This window comes from Telopea speciosissima, chromosome 4 (genome assembly GCF_018873765.1).
Source record: "Telopea speciosissima isolate NSW1024214 ecotype Mountain lineage chromosome 4, Tspe_v1, whole genome shotgun sequence".
Lineage (NCBI taxonomy): Eukaryota > Viridiplantae > Streptophyta > Magnoliopsida > Proteales > Proteaceae > Telopea > Telopea speciosissima.
In genome coordinates this window covers 59,715,545-59,735,062 of record NC_057919.1, presented here as the reverse complement: position 1 = coordinate 59,735,062, position 19,518 = coordinate 59,715,545, and the positions used below count along the sequence as shown (strand labels likewise).

The window sequence follows — 19,518 nt, the reverse complement described above, 5'->3', positions numbered from 1 at the left end:
CCAAACCCCAATCCATAGTACATGTCCATATAAGAGCGTCTGTGCATCCTATCGGGTCCCGCAAAATTCGATAAAACACTTTATTTGAAATAACTATAAATAATGTATCATTTTATGTAAAATAAATTTTGCAAAACCATTTCCAAACGATCTCGATCCGATTCGATCCGACCATGCACTGAGCAGTCTCTATCTTGGTGTTCCCCAATCGGGCATGGTGACCGTGTTGGATAACTCCTTCACTCACAAAGTGTTCACGCATTCCCATAACACCGGCTTTGACTCGCTTGAGTCTCAGTCATTGATGAACCAAAGAATGCGATCACACTTTGCGTGACAGGGTTCCCTCAGTGAGTGTCGGTGACACATGTCTATCCCTTCCTACATCTGGCAGTAATACATGAGGGAATCGACAAAATAGATTCTTCGCCAATGCACACATCAAACATGTGAGCACTCATATTCGTACCCTGACATCACATTTCTAGGCATACCCAATGCGACGACCATATTATAAGGGTGCCCAGCCCAAACCCTAGTCGTGACTACCATTTTAAGTATAACTTACGGACACATAATGCTCAAAAAGTTTATATCGCATGTGACAATATTAAACTAAAATGCATAAATGTTCAATACAAAGGTGAACCGCGTTGAACCAGACCAAACCGGGTTTGATGGACACACACTTGTCCAACACACTATACGCCATGACTCACCAAAAAGAAAATGTTATAAAAAGGAAAAAAACTTATGCCAATCCAATGGACTATAAAATGTACACCACAAACTCACTCCTAATAACTATTCGTCATCTTAATTACCCGTATCAAACCTGCAACTAATCCCCCGCCTTATTCTCTCTACTTCTCTCCTGTACATCCCCAACATTCCAAAATGAAACCAAATAGAAAATAAGAGAAGGAGAGAGGTTTAAGAGAGAAATAGGATTTGTAGTCGGTTGCTCTATTTTTAGTCGGACCATTCCAAATGAACCCTCAGAATCTTCTCATCACGCAACGACAATCAAACGGCGATAAAATATCAAAGCCAAGAAATTCGTACAGAATCTTGATTATTTTCTTTTCTTTTCTATCTATCTGTAGACAACCAAACACAGTCTGCTGCGGAAAAGCTAGACAAGCCAAGGTCGGCAAGCAATTCATGAAGACGGAGCCGATAGATCTTGGAATTCACCGAGGCAGAACCCTGAAATTAGCTCCAAGACGGATTCCAAAACTCACCAAGGCTAAACCGTGTGGTCCATGGTTTTAGTGCACGGTATCAAAAAATCGATATGATATCGACCTGGATCGGCTGTATCAGACAAAATTACCCCTGAATTTCCTTGAACAATGAGCTTTCCGATCATTTTACCTCTTGTCCGTACCGTGCTACCGATACAGTATCGGCATGGAATCGGTATCGGTGACTAGCAAAATTGATACGTATCGTCTGATATGGGCGATACGATATCGATACTTAGAACCATGTGTGGTCTGCCCCACTGTTAGCACAAACACGTTTAAAACGAGTTTTAAATGTATTCCCCTTTTTTACTATTTTAAATACGTTTCTCGTATGTTTCCCAAACATATGGGAAAAACCAGCAAATGGCATGTATTCCCGTTTTAAACACGTTCCCATTTTTTTTGATGGTTTTTAAGACCTTGGACTTAAGTGACCATATCTCTCTCTCTCTCCCGAACTCTGATCGGCCTGATTCTTTCACCAACGTAAAGATGACTCGAAGGGCTACATTTTTCATGATATCACCTTCAACTTAGAAGCATGTATTTCAAATAAAAATACCTCCATTTATATAAGAATAGTGTCATTTTTTTTTTTAAATATAAACGTTTAAAACCTATATCGTCCATTTTTTTGTTTTTTACCTTTCTTTGTTTTTTTTTTACCATTTTATTTAACCATTCGTTGGCAATTTTTTACCGTTTAAAATCCATACCGTAAGACTCCGTTTTTTTGTCGTTCCCGTTTTTGCTATGGTCAGCCCCAAGACCATACCCGATACCGAGAACAAGCCAATGGGCCATCTCATAAGGTCGACCTCAGAGCACCCAGGCCAACCTTGAAGGATCGACATCAGAACTGATCAGACTAACCTAATCAATCGACTTAACCAACTTAACAATTGGATAATCATACATCGAGAATTCTTGAGCACCAACTCATCGAGTGTAATCGCTTGCCCGACAAATCAATGGCCCAGTGTCGTGTCCTAATTCCTAACTAAGGAAGGACTCTCCCCAAGAGGAAACCTTCGCCGAAAAGGAAGCCACACCAAACCTCCTACCATAACTAGAACTCTTACCAAATTGAGACTCTCCACAACCTCCTCACCCATTATTCTAGGCTATAAATAACCAGGTACACGCCTGGTAAAAGGATTCGAACTCATTCTTGCCCTCAAGTACAAAATCTGTTGCGGTAGTCTGATTCTCATGCACAAAAGCCCATGATGAAAATGGAAAAGCAATCCAACATGTATACCATTGGAATCAGGTAGTATGCTAGTACTACGGAGATTGAGATCAGAGGCTCAGGAAATGCAGTCCTATGCACATGATTGCAAAATTGTTGATAATGCAAAGGAGACACAATCCTACGCAAATTTTTTGAGATACAAAGGAAAACACAATCCTCTGCAAAACATAAAATGCAATAGGAAAACACAGTTATACACAAATGATTTTTTTAATGCAAAGGGAAACCCAGTTCTGTACAAAATATAAAATGCAACAGGGAAACACAATTCTATGCAAATGATTTTTTATTTTTTTTTTAGATGCAAAGGGGAACATAGTCCCTTGCAACATATGAAACGCAATAGGAAAACACAGTCCTATGCAATTGATTTTTTTTTATTTGAAAAAAAACATGCCTAATTAAATATGGACTCCCCTCTCTTCACTAAAACATGTCTAATTAAATCTCTAGGGATTTGGTCATATGATTTTTTCAGGTCAATAAAGATCATATGGAGATCCTTCTTGCTATCTCTTTATCTTTCCATGAGCCTCCTCAATAAATAGATAATTTCTACCGTGGATCTACCTGACATAAAGCCAAATTGGTTCACTGAGATATGAGTCTCTCTTTTCAAACGGGCTATAATAACCTTCTCCCAAGTTTCATAGTGTGACTTATTAGCTTTATGTTTCTATAGTTATTGCAACATTGGATACAACCTTTGTTTTTGTAGATCAAGACAACAATGCTTCTCGTCCATTCATCTGACATCTTCCTTGTGGCAAATTGGTTAACCAATATACCCCACAACCTCCTAGGATTTTCCACATTTCTATTGGAATCTCATCCAGGCCTATTGTCTTTCCTGCTTTTATCTTTCTTAAGGCTTTCTTAACTTCTGTCACACTAACCTTTCTTACATATCTATGATGTGTGGTGTCTTGTTGAATAATGTAATTGTCCGGGTCATTTCTACTTGACCTATTTCCATTTAGTAGGTCACAAATATACTCATCCCATTCTTTCATAATGTCCTCATCCCTTACCAACAGTCTTCTGTCATTACCCTTGATACATTTCACTAGATCGAAATCTCTACTCTTCCTTTCTCTGGTCTTAGCTATCTTATAGCCATTTCTCTTTCTTTTATGTATCAGTTGATATATAAAGATCCTTATATTTCTTCACCTTAACCATCCCCACAATCTTACTAGCTTCATTTCTAGCATCATAATACCTCTTTTTATCCTCTGTTTCTTTAGTTCTTTGTCATGTCTTAAAACACTCTTTCTTGCTCTTAATGGTTACTTGGACCTCACCGTTCTACCACAAAATCTATCTAAGGGCCTAACAACTACCCTTCGCTTCCCCTAGCATTTCTTTGGCAACCGATTTAATACAAGACATCATCTCATTCCACGTTGCATTGGTGTCTCCCTCAAAGTCCCTCTTTCCTTGTTGGACCACATTATCTGTAAATGTCCTTGGGACTCGCCTTTTAATCTCCACCACCTTATCTTAGGGTATATATTGTTAGAATTGAACCCGATGAGCAGCGGAATTTGGATCGGGTCAATGCTTGTAGTTCATGGTCAAGAGTAGGGAAGAAACAATTTCAAAACAAAATACATGGTTACCTTAGAGTCGCAAGCATAACTCCTCCTATAGATAATAGGTCTTCCAACTTGTGCAAATATAGAGATTGAAAACTTGTTCAACACTTGAATGCTTGTTCAATCCTTGCAACTTTTAGAAGAACACAAAAATCATCAAAGCCTCTTGAGTTCTCAAACTCAATTCTCACTCACTCACACACCACAAGAGAGAGAGGAGGGAGTGAAAAACGTGGAGAGGGGAATGAGCATTACCAAAATCGTGGAGAGGCTCCTCCCTGTCCCTCTTTTATAATTTTGAAAATCCTTAGACCTCAAGTAATCCCCTTCCATATTGGCCTTGATTCAATCTTCTATTTTGGTGTTTTGTGAATCTTTTAATTTGTACAACTCCAATTTGCTACTAAAGTGAAGACAGAGAATCTCAAAAGAGATACAATCTTTCTAAATTATGATTCATGAGATATTCTCATAATATCTCTTGCCATAATATAAAAAGATATTCAATCATAAATATTTTGTTCTCCCATATAATGCCATGTGTCTAATAAACTCTTTTATTATACATAAGCCCTTCCACACTTTTCTAATATCACATAATGAATTATAGGATATGTACTTTAATGCTACTAATCCCCAATTCATCATATATGTTGATCGAGAGAATATGTGATTGCGATCGGACAGCCGTAAACTTCGAAATCAAAATTCAATATATTATTTATTAATTTTATATTGAAAATAAATTTATAAAATATTTCGAATAAACACTGGATCCAGATTTTTGTCCGACCAATCACCAACTTTCTCTCTCCTAGATATTCCTATAATGGGCAGTGGATTCCATGTTGAGAATCCTCTTTGTTTACAATGCGGGACCACAAATCCAGTGCACCAGTTTATAGTCCTAACAAACATCAACCATAGGTTTACTAAAACCCATAATACCACACTGCAACAAATAGAATCTCTCAGGTCAAAGGGCCATCGAGTGGCAGGTACGTGTATCACTTACACAACCAGTAGCATTATATAATATATACGTACCAGATTCTTATCTATACACGTTCTCGATGTGTACCCATAACCATGCACCAAAATCACCATTTCTCTTAACATGCGATATGGAAACCATATAAACAGGATGTCCAGTCCCATTCCCAGTTCAGACCAGTTTTAGGTTAACACTTATGGAACATTCTTATAAGCCCAAACAATTAATAATATGCAAATATTAAATAAAATAATTTAATAATTCGGGTTTGATGGACACACATTTCCAACACATATGTCCCCTCCTCGTACACTTCTGCTCACTAAGGCACATATGCAGGATCATTAGTCTATGTTGGGTGGTTAGGCTCTCTCCAGGATAACCTTACAATCCCTGCACACCAATTTGTCTACCCTTCAATATTAAAAAGAAGTGTTTTTTTGCTAGTATGATTCCCACTTTTATAGATAACTAAGTGGTCTTTTCTTGTTTCAAAGAAAGGTTTACAATGGAAATATCATAAGCTACCTCATAGTCTAGGATTCAGGTCCCCTCCTCGTTCCTCTCTCCAACCCCGTAACTGCCATGGACACCTTCATATCCTCTATGATCACTCCCAACATGTCTGTTTAAGTCACCTCCAATAATAATCAATTCATCCTGGCTAAAACCCTGCAATAAATCATCCATGTATTCCCAAAATTGACACTTCCTACTTTCCTCCAATCTTACTTGGGATGCGTATGTGTAAACAATGTTAACAACCTCTTTCTCCAAAACCAATTTGATGGATATAATCTTGTCTCCTATTCTTTTAACCTCTACCACATCATTCTTTAGGTCATTGTCCATAATTATGCTCACTCTGCTTCTATTACTATGATCTTTCGAAATGCCAAAGTTTGAAATCATCTAACATCTTAGCTTTGTTATCCTTCCATCTTGTCTCTTGGATACAAGCAATATTTATCCTACAACTCCTCATAACATCTACCAACTCCAAGCTCTTATCCATTAAGGATCCAATGTTCCAAGAAGCTAATCTAATCCTATGCTTTTGGGCTAAAATATTTCCTCTCACATGCCATTATCTACTTATCACTGCATTCAGGCGTTGGCACGGCGCATCGCTTACAGGGGACGCCCTAAAAGAAAGATGATGAAAATACATAAGATCAAGAGAAAAAAAAAGACCATAAAACAAAATGATCCATGCAAAAGGTGATTGGTCGATTATATTAAAGTGTCAACTGCTAACCTGATGCACCACTATAAGAAAATAGATATATTTAATATAAAAATATATACAATTTCCCAAGGATTAAATATAAAAAAATATATATCTAATCAAGATAGAGAATCAGCTTGAAAATTGGACAATATCACTTATGCTTAAGACAATGGGTTCCCAAACAATAAATATGTTGAAGGATGAAACATCAAAAGCTAACACAACAAACCAATGGAGACCACAAATATCTATTAGTAATACCTTCTCAGCCTAAAACACACTTCGCCAAACAAATAGCAAGAAAGAAAAGTTTGGCACAATATAGCACATATAATAACAAGAAAAAGAGACCTGATAGAATATGTATAAGAGGAAATGCGAAATGACAAAGGGATACAAGAGAAGTGCCACCCTAATGCTTCTGCAGAAATTTACAAAAGAAAGAATTGCAAATAAAACTACTTCAAAATGAGATACAAGCAACAAGATATAAAGGAGCCATGTACACAGTGGGTTACCAACACTGAGGTTGCGGCAAAGTACACATTGGGTGGTCGAGGTTGGGATAGTCAGGATGAGTGATGGGATGAGTGATGGGATGAGTGGGGTTGAAGGGATAATCGTTTAGGGGGAATTGTTTATACGGGCCCAAAATGGAGTGGAGAAGAGAGTTGTTGATGGGAGCTTTGTCTGTGATAGGGTAAAAAATGGGACTATAGGAGGGGAATCGTGGCTGTGAAGGACCCAGATCTTCTACGATGCAGGCTACCCCAACGGTCGTGTTGCACATACACAAAGTGATGCGCAATGACCGCCTTACTCCCACTGGAGCAAGGTGCTCGGGTAGGGGTAAGGTGGTCATTATGCAACACCTTGTGTCTACGCAACACGGCCGTTGGGGCAGCCTACGCCGTAGAGTATCTGGATTGTGCTATGAATGGCTGTGAGAGGGAGTCAGGGAATGGGGATATAGAGGCGGGAGGTAAAATCATAGGGGATGGGTGTAGGTGAGTGGGGGGGTGTTAGTGGCAGCGTGAGAGAGTAGTGTTAGGGCATGCATGATAACACTTCTATTTCTGGGCCATGTTTCTATTCCAGAAGTATCTTTTTCTATTTCTATTACTAGACCAAATTTCTTGACAAAACAACGTGTTTGGTAACTTCTATTTCTGAGCCAGAAAAGAAACGGAAACCCGTTTGTTATGTGTAGGAAATTTTGTTTCTAGAACTTCAATAAATTTTCAAAAATGTCATTGCATATCCAAAAATTTGATGGAGGTAGTGGTGATGGCAGTGGTGGTGGTGGCAGCGGTGGAGGTGATGGTGATGGTGGTGGTGGAGGAGGTGGCGGTGGTAGTGGTGTGACGGCAGTGGTGGAGGCGGTAGGGGTGGTGGTGGAGGAGGTGGTGATGGTGGTGGTGGTGGCAGTGGCGATAGTGGTATAGGAGTGGTGGTGGTGGCAGTGGTGGAGGTGATGGTGATGGTGGTGGTGGAGGTGGTGGTGGTGTGATGGAGGTGGTGGAGGTGGTAGCGGTGGTCCTGGAGGAGGTGGTGATGATGGTGGCGGTGGTGGGGGTGGCGATAGTGGTGGAGACAATGGTAGAGGAGTGGTGGTGGTGGCAGTGATAGAGGTGATGGTGATGGTGATGGTGGTGGTGGTGGAGGTGGCGGTGGAGGAGATGGTGGCGGCAATGTTGGTGGTGGTGAAGGTAGCGGTGGTAGTGGTGGTAGCTGTGGTGGAGGTGGTGATGGGGCGATGGTGGTGGTGGAGGTGGTAACAGTGGTGGTGGCGGCAGTGGTTGAGGAGTGGTGGTGGCGGTGGTGGAAATGGTGGCAGTGCGGTGGCAATGGTGGAGGAAGTTGTGGCGGTGGTGGTAGTGGTGAAGGTGGTGGAAATGGTGAAGGTGCGATGGCGGTGGTGGTAGTGTGGTGGCAATGGTGGAGGAGGTTGTGGCGGTAGAGGTGGTGGTGGTGATGGTAGCGGTGGTGGTGACGGTGGCGGTGGTGGCTGTGGAGGAGGTGGTAATCATGGTTGTGGTGGTGGAGGCAGTGGCGGCGACAAAGGTGTCTGGTAGAGATGAGAGTCATGGAGATAGGTCGAACACCCCCACCCTGTTATTTCTCTATTTTATTTATGGAATAGAGAAGTTCCAAATTGGAGCTTCTTTTTTTATTTTTTTCTATTTCTCAGCTACTTTTCGGTCACGATTTATTCCTAGGAACAAAAAAATGAACCAGTGTTAACAAACTGATTTCTACTATTTTTTTCTTCCTAGAAACAAAAAAGTAGAGAAATAGAGAATTAGAAGTGTTATCATGCAGGCCCTTATTGGCTGTGGGAAATAGATATGTGAGAGGGGAAATCGTTTGTTGCCTAGTCCTACTAGTATGTGAAATCATAGAATAGTTTACATTGTAGAGTGAGAAATATCCACAAAAAATAAAGCCCATACTGTTTTCAAAGCAAGTAAAGGCATGTGCAAAGTCAAAAGGTTAAATTACTGCAAAAATTTTGTGATCCAGATCCTCTACGGCACAGGCTGCCCCAACGGCCATGCTGCATAGACACAGGGTCACATGCAATGACCTCCTTACCCCTGCCTGAGCGCCTTGCCTAGGTGGGGATAAGGTGGTCATTGCATGCGGCCCTGTGTCTAAGCAGCATGGTAGGGGTGTCAATTCCAGGCCCGGCCCGGCAGAATCGATCGAGCCCGCCTGACTAAAGCCCGGCCCTTTTACTAAACGTGTCGGGCTTGAGCCCGACATGTTTACTAACCGGGCGGTCCAATGTAGGGTCCTAGCCTGTCGGGCGCCTGACCGGACTGACCAATTTTAGGCCCGACCGGTTACAACTCGACCTAGCCCGACCCTTTAACTTGTAAACTTTGCTATGGGCTTGGGCCTTATTTGATTTGTTGGCCCAAATCTATTTATAACATTAACTTTTGTTGGGCTGGGCCGTATATTTTTTTAATATTTGGAAGCAAACCCCCAAATATTGGAACAATCTTTGTACACTTGTCATAGGTAGCAATTCTGCAATTCCATAGACATCTCCAATAACAAAACTACATAGGGAGAAGAAAGGTTTCCAGCTATAAATTTTCAAAAACAATGTCGCCAATCACCGAAGAGACGACGCTAGAGTCCTTTTTAACCATAAGAAAGCCCTTGAAGTAAGATGAAAATCTGAGGGTTGCACTGAAACTGAATGACTCTGTGAGCCATTTTTTTCTTTTTGATACAAGCATACAACGCAAAGAAATAGCTTCAAACAGTATAAATTCAATTCTAACACAAAATATTTTGAGCTCAAGGAGGCAAAAAGTAAAAACAAATGACAGTTCAATGGTAAAAATTCAGACATCCATTCATAATAAAATTAAAATATTTAGTTTTAATGGGCTGCACCGTTTAAAGCCCGTTTATATTTAAACAGGCCCATAGCCCAACTTTGCACCGTTTAAGACCCGGTTAAGGACTGATTATATTACTCGATTATAGCCCAAAGACCGACCTAGCCAACCGAGCCCGACCAGACCTGACCCGAATACTTAAACAGGAGATCACGATGCGACCAGGATCCTCTGCAGTACCCGGTGGGCCAGCAGTGCACATCCAACGGCACAACAGAGCTCACGTGGCACACATGGTCTCTACTGTGCAGTCGGATGTGCACTGCCGTCCTTCCGGGTACTGCAGAAGATTTTAATTCATCACGATGTAGGCTTTAAGTACCGTGAGACCCGGGTAAGCCCAATCAAACCCGACTGAACCCGACCAGTTGACACCCCGGTTACACGCCCCAATCCATTAATTATGAGTAATCATTCCCTGTCAGCGAGTGGGACTCTTTCGTCTTTTTGGATTAAGGAGTCAAAAGGACATCTTTCTCTTGTTTGAAATGACTAAAATATCCACCCCATGATTAACGACGAGGTCGTCCGGCGACCCGATCCAACGTAATTATCATGTTAAACAGCTGTCTCTCTCAGCTATGTCTCACCTGAAAGTGGCCCCCACCCATTATAACTTTCCTAACAAATGAAAGAGAACTGTCACCAACCTAGTGACCTACACAACAGCGTTGAATTGCTGGAAATATCAACAAAGGTGATTTCACAAAACCACATGGACCCCAAATCGACCCCACCTAATCTTGACCATCCAACGAGGGTGATGTAAACAGAACCCTATGATTGAACTTTGAACGGTGTGAGATCAATTAATCTTCTTGCTTTTCCTGGAATCTCATCATTATTCATCAGAGTATGTGAAATGACTCAAATGGACACCTTCGTATATCTCCGCCTCAAGAGGTTAGTTTCGTCAATCTATTGACTTCTTTTTTGTCTTCTTGTGTGAAATCACATATCATTATATCAATCTCTTTTCTTTTTCTCCTCTCCGCTAGTTTGTTTCTTCAACTCTTGGGAGGAGAATCCAAAATTGCAGAGAGAAGAGAGGAGAGAGAGAGAGAGAGAGAGAGAGAGAGAGAGAGATGTACGGATTCACGAGCGTGAGCAAGGGAGACTTAGAGGAGGGGACGCTTTACCCAGGGTTGAGCTATGGAGAGAACGAGCTTCGATGGGGATTCATACGGAAGGTATACGGAATCCTTTCTGCCCAGATCGTACTCACAACGATCGTCTCTTCTGCAACCGTCTTGTACACTCCCATGAATGAACTCCTTAAGGGAAGCCCCGGGCTATTGTTGTTCTTCGCCTTCTTGCCCATGATTCGTATGTCTCCTTATTCTCTTCTTCCCCCCTTTTCTACACTTTTTATGCTAATTGTGTTTTTGGGTTTGGATTTTGTGTTGTTTTTTTTGGATCTGAAGAATGTTTGTTGTTAACCTTTCTTTTTTTTCTTTAATTAATTTATTCTGGGTCTTAATTTTTCGTACTTAAAGGTTTGTATTTACTTGCTTTTGCCTCTGCTTTTAGGGAATATGACTTTGTAATGTTTGCTGTTGCTTGTTCTTCCTGATCGGCATAAAGAAGTTGACTTTCTTTTTCTTGGCCTTTTAATTTTCTGGATGGTTGTGATTTCCGTTTGTTGCGTCCTTTAATTCTTTATTTTTGCTTGACAGATTCATCATAGCTAGAAATTTTGGAAAGAATGTAATTCTTTTTGTCTTTCATTTCTATTGAAGTCAAGGGCTCTTTTCTGATCTTTGGCTCACTAATTGTTGGGTGATTCTTTCCCTGTTCTCTAAGGCACAAGCTTTACCTGAGTATTATTTCAGGGAAGATCTGAAAAATAAAGCTAGTTTAGATGATTTTATATGAAGATATTGCATGTAAATCATTAAGTATTTTCCCATACATGTCTTGGAGGGATTTCCATGAAATGCTTAAGGGGAGGGTGTATGTGGGTTGAATTTCTTCGTTCCAAATTGTGGTCGGGAAGCACATACAATGGTCTGGTTCAAATTAAGAATTACCATGCTTATGCCATGAACTATTAAAATTTGAGTCACATATGAACTGCAAGACTTCGTTGGATAGATCTCCTTATCAATAGTACAGGATGTTTCTTGATCAATAAAGAGGAAGTTCAAATTGCAAGTTGGCCTAACTCTCTTTCTGGTTTGTATGAATTGGTCGTAGGATGTGAAGTAGTTACAGTAGCGCCATGTCTGCTTTGTTTTGCTATTTGATTTATCATCTTCTTGTTAGCACCAATAGATAAAATAAGAATCCAGAGAGAGTAAATTTCTTCTTTCATATGTTGATTGCAAATGCTTGAATTTTCTTTTTCTCTGCATTTTAAGTTAAAGTAATATTGTTTATTTCAGAAAGTGACAATAAATCAGATAGTTTAGGAAAAATAGATGAACTGGCCATTCATGCCTGGCCCATGTAAAATTTTGGTTAGCAGTCACTCTAATGGGGGACAGAATAGGAGAGGGGAAATCTGAGAAGAAATCAGGGGGGGGGGGGAGGGGGGAAGAAGAAGCCGTGAGAAGAAGAAGAAGGGGGGGGGTGTGAGTGCACACGCACAAACTCACTTTTTTTTCAATTCATTCTTGCATATCTCTAACAATGGGGAATTACATCATATATAAAGAGAAATAAAAGGCACCCAAAAATAAAAACTCCTAATTACTTACTAAAACTAGGCTAACTAAACTAGAAACCCAATAAAACTCAAATTGGAAAGTCTAACAACCACCTTAAAATAATTACATAATAATTTCCCAAATAAAATAAAGTTCCTAAAAATCCTACTAGATCCAAACACTCAAACTGGACCTGGTTCAACTGGGTTTGGGTCGGTCCAATGTAGTACACCAGTTGGATCGGCCCGGTCCAAGATTGTCCTGCATCAACTCTCCCGTGGTTAAGAAAAACTCAACAATGAGTTTTAAAGAAGGAAAGGATCAGCACCACTTGATCAGCTTCCATGATCAAAAGCTTAGATGGGGTGATGATCCCGCACATTTCCCGATCAACTGTTACGATCTCCCGATGGTCGTCAACAAATGATATGACTTTGATTGGAATATGACCACAGGGTTTTGCCACTGTAATCGGACCATTGATCGGTTCCACGGCTGCAATCTTGATCGGATCGTTCTGTTCTTCTCTATCATCATGTCCAGTTTCAATTTGTTCTTCCACTTGCGTTAATCCATTCGGCTCGTCTTTTGGCGCTTCAACTTTGTCGACTTGAATCTCTTTAACAGAGACATCTTCAGTAGAGTCGTCTGTTAGTGCACTGGAATCTCCTAGAAGTGATTCTGTCGGTGATGCTTCAATCATAGTTCTCCTGTCTTTTTATTCTGAAGGCATGGATGTGTTCGTGAAACCCGTTGACCGTTTGTAGTTCAATTGTACCTCACTTAGGTATGAAAATTGGATGATCAGTGTACAACAATCATCATAAATATTACGGCCTTGAAGAATATTCCTTGCTGAAACGGCACTCAGGAGTGACTGATATTGGACAAAAGCTTGACAAACAATAGCAAACTGATGAAAGATATTGATCTTTTCAACAAATCCATGAGGAGAAAATACTTGATGCAACGCTTTTACAGTTATAGGATAGAGCAGCTGGTGGATTGTAACTAAACGAATTCGGTTCGGTGGTGGTTTGTAGAACATTGATAGTACAATTGTAAATACAATGAAGGTTATAAGGACAGTGGCAGAATTGTAATTAAACTGAAATTTGCTAAATGGATGGCAGATTTGTAATTATGGAGATTCAACTAAAATTCTGAATGACACGGGAGAGATGGGGGGGCAAACTTGGAACAATAAAGAACAAAAAGAAAGGATGAACCCAAATATGAAGAAAAGGGGAGGGCAAATTGGGAAAAAACAAAAAAAGGACTTTAAAGAGGACTTATCGTGTTTCAGCACTCAGCAGGGTGGAAGACGTGTTTGAGAGGGCTGAAGAGAGCCTTCGCATGGAGTTGAAGACGTGGCGAGGAGGGTCGTCTTCCTCTGGCAGCGGAATTTTAGCAGGAATCCAGCGGAGAAACTAATGGCGCAAAGATTTCGAGCCAGCGGTGGTGGAGTTCAAAATCAACGATGACTCCCACGGCGACGACGGAACCGAGCTAGAGTGCAGGGGTCCGACGACACCGACGGGAACCAGGGATCTCTTCCTCTCTCTCAATTTCCTCCCTTCTCTGATCTTTTCTCTCCTTTTTTTTTTGTTTTTTGTTTTTTTTTTTTCTGGTTCGGGAGGAACCAAGATGGGGGTGGTGGGTTGTGGGATTTTTTTTTTTTGTGGGAATCAAATGGATGGGTGCTTCACAGCGGGAAGAAGGTGGGGAAATGGAGGGTAGGAGAAAGTGGCTGGCGGGTGCAGTGGGAATCGATGGAAATTTTTTTTTCACTGTACTGCAGAACTGTAATAGGAAAGAGGGAATAGGAAAGACAAGGGAGGGACAAGAATAGAATGGGGGAAATAGATCACAAGTGAAGGAAGAAGATGGGATCCTTTGGCTTTGATACCAGATAATGGGGGACAGAATAGGAGAGGGGAAATCTGAGAAGAAATCAGAGGGTGGGGAGAAGAAGGGGGGGGGGGGGGGGAGATATTGCACACACACACAAACTCACTTTTCTTTTAATTCATTCTTGCGTATCTCAAACAATGGGGAATTACATCAATATATAAAGAGAAAGATAAGGCACCCAAAAATAAAAACTCCTAATTACTTACTAAAACCAGGCTAACTAAAATAGAAACTCAATAAAACTCAAATTGGAAATTTCCCTATATGTCTAACAACCACCTTAAAATAAAAGATTACATAATAATTTCCCAAATAAAATAAACTTCCTAAAAATCCTACTAGATCCAAATACTCAAACTGGACCTGGTTCAACTGGGTTTGGGTCGGTCCAATGTAGTACACCAGTTGGGTCGGCCAAGTCCAAGATTGTCCTGCATCACACTCGTTCATCTATTTGAGCTGACAGATGTTGCAGGACTTATTTGACGCAGTTTATGTCTTATTTTCAGCTATATCTTACTCACAGACCCTGAATTTTACTGTGCAGTTATGTGGCCATTGTACATGTATCACCAGAAGCATCCATTGAACTTTGTATTTCTGGGGCTGTTCACTGCATCCCTGAGTATCACTGTAGGGGTAGTCTGTGCAAATACGGAAGGTTAGTTATCTTTACTCCTCCTGGTTGGTGATCTTTGTAAGCTATCGCTTCTGATCGAAGCACTTAAAGAACAGAACTGGGAACCCGGTGGCATTTGACTAGTTTCTGGCATTCATAATGGTCTTCATCTACATTACTTATTTATGATTGCCGAAAATTTGCAGGAAAAATTGTACTTGAAGCATTAATTTTAACCTCAGCTGTGGTTTGTTCCTTGACCGGGTACACATTCTGGGCTTCAAGGAAGGGCAAAGATTTCAGCTATCTTGGACCAATCTTGTTTTCCTCCCTCATTGTCCTCATGCTTACAGGCTTCATCCAGGTCAACTAGACTTTTTTAGTCCTCTCTTAGTCTCTTCATGCTTCCTTACCCACATGCATGTTTGTATGTTTGCAAATATTTTATCTTGTTGGATGTCCAACAAGCATGTTTGGAATCGTATTTCACTAGAATTCTCATTGGCACTATCATGTGAAGATAAAAATCTAACTTGGACCCTCTGTTTTTTGTTTTGCTTTGTCTCTTATGAAGCAGATGTTCTTCCCACTTGGGCCAACATCAGTTGCAATTTATGGTGCCATTGGTGCCATGATTTTCTCAGGGTATCTAGTTTATGACACAGACAACTTGATAAAGCGCTTCACTTACGACGAGTACATATGGGCTTCTGCAGTACTCTATCTGGATATCCTCAATTTGTTCCTCGCCATCTTGCGGGTGCTCAGGGGTATGCAATCAGAAGGGTAGGAGGTCACATGGTGTTTCCTGATACCTGATATCTTTTATTCCCTGACTTTTCATTCAATTGTAACTAAGATGTAGCTTAGAAGCATTGTTATACATCATATAGTACCCATGTTTGCTTGAAAGATTTTGAATAAGGCAAGGCCAGCTTCTCATCTCATAGAATCAGGCACCCACCAGGTGCACTTACAGCTTATGCTTTATCCTTTCCTCATTGGAATTGGACCCATCTAATTCTAATGTGCAAAGACTATGAAAGCTTGTGTTTAGCTCTTGTCATTGCTTCAGTTGAACTTTGGTAAATAGAAACACTTGCACCAGAACTCGCTTTTGGGTAAACCATATTTTGAAAACCTAATCCAAAATATTGGTCAACATCTGTATTGTTTGACTGCCTTTCTGGCTTGGAGACTTATCAGGGATATTTTAATAATTTCAATGTTGACTATTCTTGGGTTACTTCCAATTTTTGTAAAACATGTTTAATTTTTTAATCAAGGTCCCTAATATATGAAGAGTTTAAGGGGACTTAATCCCCCTAACACTGACCGTTCCAACTCAGGTGATTCATTGTGTTCGCACCACCCCGGGGGGGTTGTTCTTCCAAGTACACCCTTGTCGTGAAGGACTTCTTAAGCAAAAGAAAGCTTACCTATGCTCGAAATTTCAGCCTTTATCTGACTTTCCATGTGAAATAATTAAGTCTGCAATTTATATAGAGCTTTGGACCAAGTTAGATCAGCTCCTCATAGATGAAAGGCTTCATATCAGTATTGAAACCCACCAGCACTGCCTGAGGAAGATTCAAAACTACCTATCACATGTTATAAGATTCATAATCTCTTCTGTTAATCTCTGAAACTCCTAAAGGACTGCAACAGATGCATTACACACGCCCATCCACTTATATATCAGTTTCAGAGTCTGATATGGACTAGGCCTTTTTGGTTCGAAACAGAACATCATTCCTAAGAATCCAAGTAAAATAGAAAACCATTCCCTGTTTGAACTTTGGAGAGGAACTTGAGCTACCTATAAAGGGTCAAACATAACAGGCAAAGGATTGTCTTCTACAATTGCTTGTTTTCCCTCAGCTTTAAAACTCCATCTCCCAATGTTAGCTGCAAATAGCTGCAGCGACGTAAGCAGTAGGTTTTGGCAGAGTTAAGCCAACCCACCTTTTAGGTTGTTGGATCTGACTCCTCTCTTTGAACGCGCCAGTCCAATGAGTGCCCAATGAGCATCCGACGGTTAGTTTGGCATGCATCGGGATGTGTGCCAAGCTGTCTAGCCATCGGATGCCTCATTGGGCAATTTAGCTCGCCTCCAAGGAGGTGTCTACACAGGGGGCAACCAGCGGTTGAGTTGTGCTGCACACATCTCGGTGCATGCCTAGGGATGTGTGCGATACAGTCCAACGGCTGGCAGCACCCTGAGTGTTCCCTGCTCCCTGGAGACGTTCTTGATCCCTCATTGGGCAAATGCCTCCAAGGAGAATAGACCGACGGCCAAGTTGTTGGATTGGGCTGCTCACCGGTCCAATCAAACTTTATGGGCCTTGAACTGGCCTTAAAAGTCCGCCTCTCAGCGTAAAACAGACCATCTTTTAATATATGAAGAAGCATATGGGTAAGTGATCTAGACTTGTCAAGGTCATTGGATGGGACCCATTGACCGGTTGAGATCCCAGTCGTTCAAGGTCATTGTGATTATTTTTTTTTTCACGCTTCAATCAATAGAATTTCTTTTACCAAAAAAAAAAGTGATTATTTTCTTTTTTTGTTAAATTGTTGAAAAAAAATTACAAACATAGTCCACAACTGATTCTGAGAGCCTAATTATGCGAGATCGTGTTGCTCTTACATGAGCAACAAAGATGACATTCCTACTTTGTTTCAGTATATTTATAGGATCAAACGACTTTTATCTTTAAAAAAAAGAGAAAAAAGACATATCTAAGAGTAAATTAAACAGTTCCCAAGGCCATCCCTCCTTTGTTCCATAAAAAAAAACAAGTCACCATCTTTCTACTCACTTCGTTTAGATTGTTAAATTTATCCACCCATACTCTCTTGTTTGTTGCATCTCCGAAACATTCTAGGAATCTTCGATTCTTGTGATGGTCCTACACATTCATTATTCAAACTGAATGATTTTGAACACCAAGTTGGGGGACGGGAAAAAGAACATTGCTTGGTTGTGTGCCCCTATGCCCAAACACAGGATGTAGCAAAATGACCCTTCCCTTTGCCTCCCTCCCCCCTCCAATGTTGGATGTCTGAACAAGCGCTCTAGTTGGTGTCCACATTAGCATAACAGGGTTATGCGACCAAGCAACATTTCTCTCTCTCCCAAATATTTAATTCAGACGACCACTTGTAAACTAACCGTACAATAGCATGAGGATTGGGCTTAATATTCCTAAAAGAGCATTATTCCGAAGCATCCATATAAAGTAAAAAGTGATGGCTAAAATAGAAACAATGCATCTTTTCTCCACCTTATATAGGGAGGGATCTGATATAAGAATATTCTCTCTGATTAATATTTTCTTTATTCTTTTCTTGTTTTGTTTTGAATGGATGTATCATATGTCAGTCACAGTCACAGTCAAAGTAGGCAGGGAGAAAAGTTTTGTCTGTTTTTTTTTAATCTTGGAGCGCGTGTTGACGGTCAACCCCACTTACTTTTATGGGTGAAGGGGAGAGAGTAGGTGAGTTGTTCATCTTTAGTGCTACAGAAGGAAATGGCCCACATTGACAAAATCCACATCAGCCGTCCAAGTTGGCAGGATCGTTTGGCTTCCGTCGATATAGTCAACTCGGTCAACTATAAGGTTCCCGTCAGTGCAAGGTCTAGAGAGAGTCATAATATATGCAACCTTAACCCTATTTCACGAAGAAGTTGTTTCAAAAACTCAAATCCGAGACCCCTTGGTCACAATAGAGCAAGTGCAAAAGAAAATCCTTAGGCAGGGAAAGGTTTTGATGAATTACCAAATTTAAGCTACTCTAAATTTGACGGTCCCTAAATGATCAAGGGCTGATATGAATCAACACTATATGAATTCATAGCTTCATAGAACTCATAGTGTGTATGGGCAGTTCAACGGGTCAGATTATGACCCGCAAAACAGATCATACGCCAAGCCCTCAAGATTCTATATAGGAAACTTTCACCATGAAGAGATTTTATATAGAAAATGGCATGTCTGTTTTTCTTAAAGCCCTTAAAGCATGTTATTGAATGTGATAAATTCAATTTTTTTTAGTATGTTGATATATGAGTCAATGCTCTCTCTTTCTTTCAAATAAAACAATTGATGGAAGATTCGTATTCCGAAGGAATCTAAACAAAAAGATTCCCATGATTTGAGAATGGGGATTCTCTCTCCCATCCCTCACATGATAAGTCATGGGATTTACACTTACACGTGTAAATCTTATTGGGTATCTTTTTTCCTATTACTTTCATTTTTTATTTCTTTTTTTTTTTTTTTCTATTCTGCATCACTCTTTTATTCCTTTCTTGGTGAGGATCGGATCTGGATCCTCTACTTCTGAGCTGTCCCTACTTTCGTGCATCTTACATAGAACAAGGCAGAAAAGACTGTCTCAATTTTTTCCTATATTGTTTTGAAAGGATCCATATTAAGGGTGTAAATGAATAGCCGAAATCCGTTTCTATATTCGTGTCTGTTTTCGTTTAACACTATCCGAATCCATTGGAAAGCTAAACGGATGCGCATACGGATAGACTATAGCTATCCGAAAAGCTATATTTACATGTAAATAGATAAAATATTC

The 19,518-nt window shown here is 40.4% G+C and overlaps 1 protein-coding gene across 2 annotated transcripts; it reads left to right on the top strand.

Annotated features, from left to right (window-relative positions):
• Positions 1-328: 328 nt before the first annotated feature.
• LOC122659178 (BI1-like protein) lies at positions 329-15,906 on the top strand. 2 transcript variants are annotated; one of them, XM_043854318.1, is made up of 5 exons: positions 329-333; positions 10,802-11,070; positions 14,854-14,967; positions 15,132-15,289; positions 15,503-15,906. In XM_043854318.1, exons 2-5 carry the CDS (start codon positions 10,830-10,832, stop codon positions 15,713-15,715), a joined length of 726 nt encoding a protein of 241 aa, XP_043710253.1. In that variant the 5' UTR covers positions 329-333; positions 10,802-10,829; the 3' UTR covers positions 15,716-15,906. The 2 variants fall into 2 exon arrangements, with proteins under 2 accessions (XP_043710253.1, XP_043710252.1); XM_043854317.1 differs by lacking the exon at positions 329-333 and having other exon boundaries at positions 10,795-11,070.
• The last annotated feature ends 3,612 nt before the right edge of the window (positions 15,907-19,518 follow it).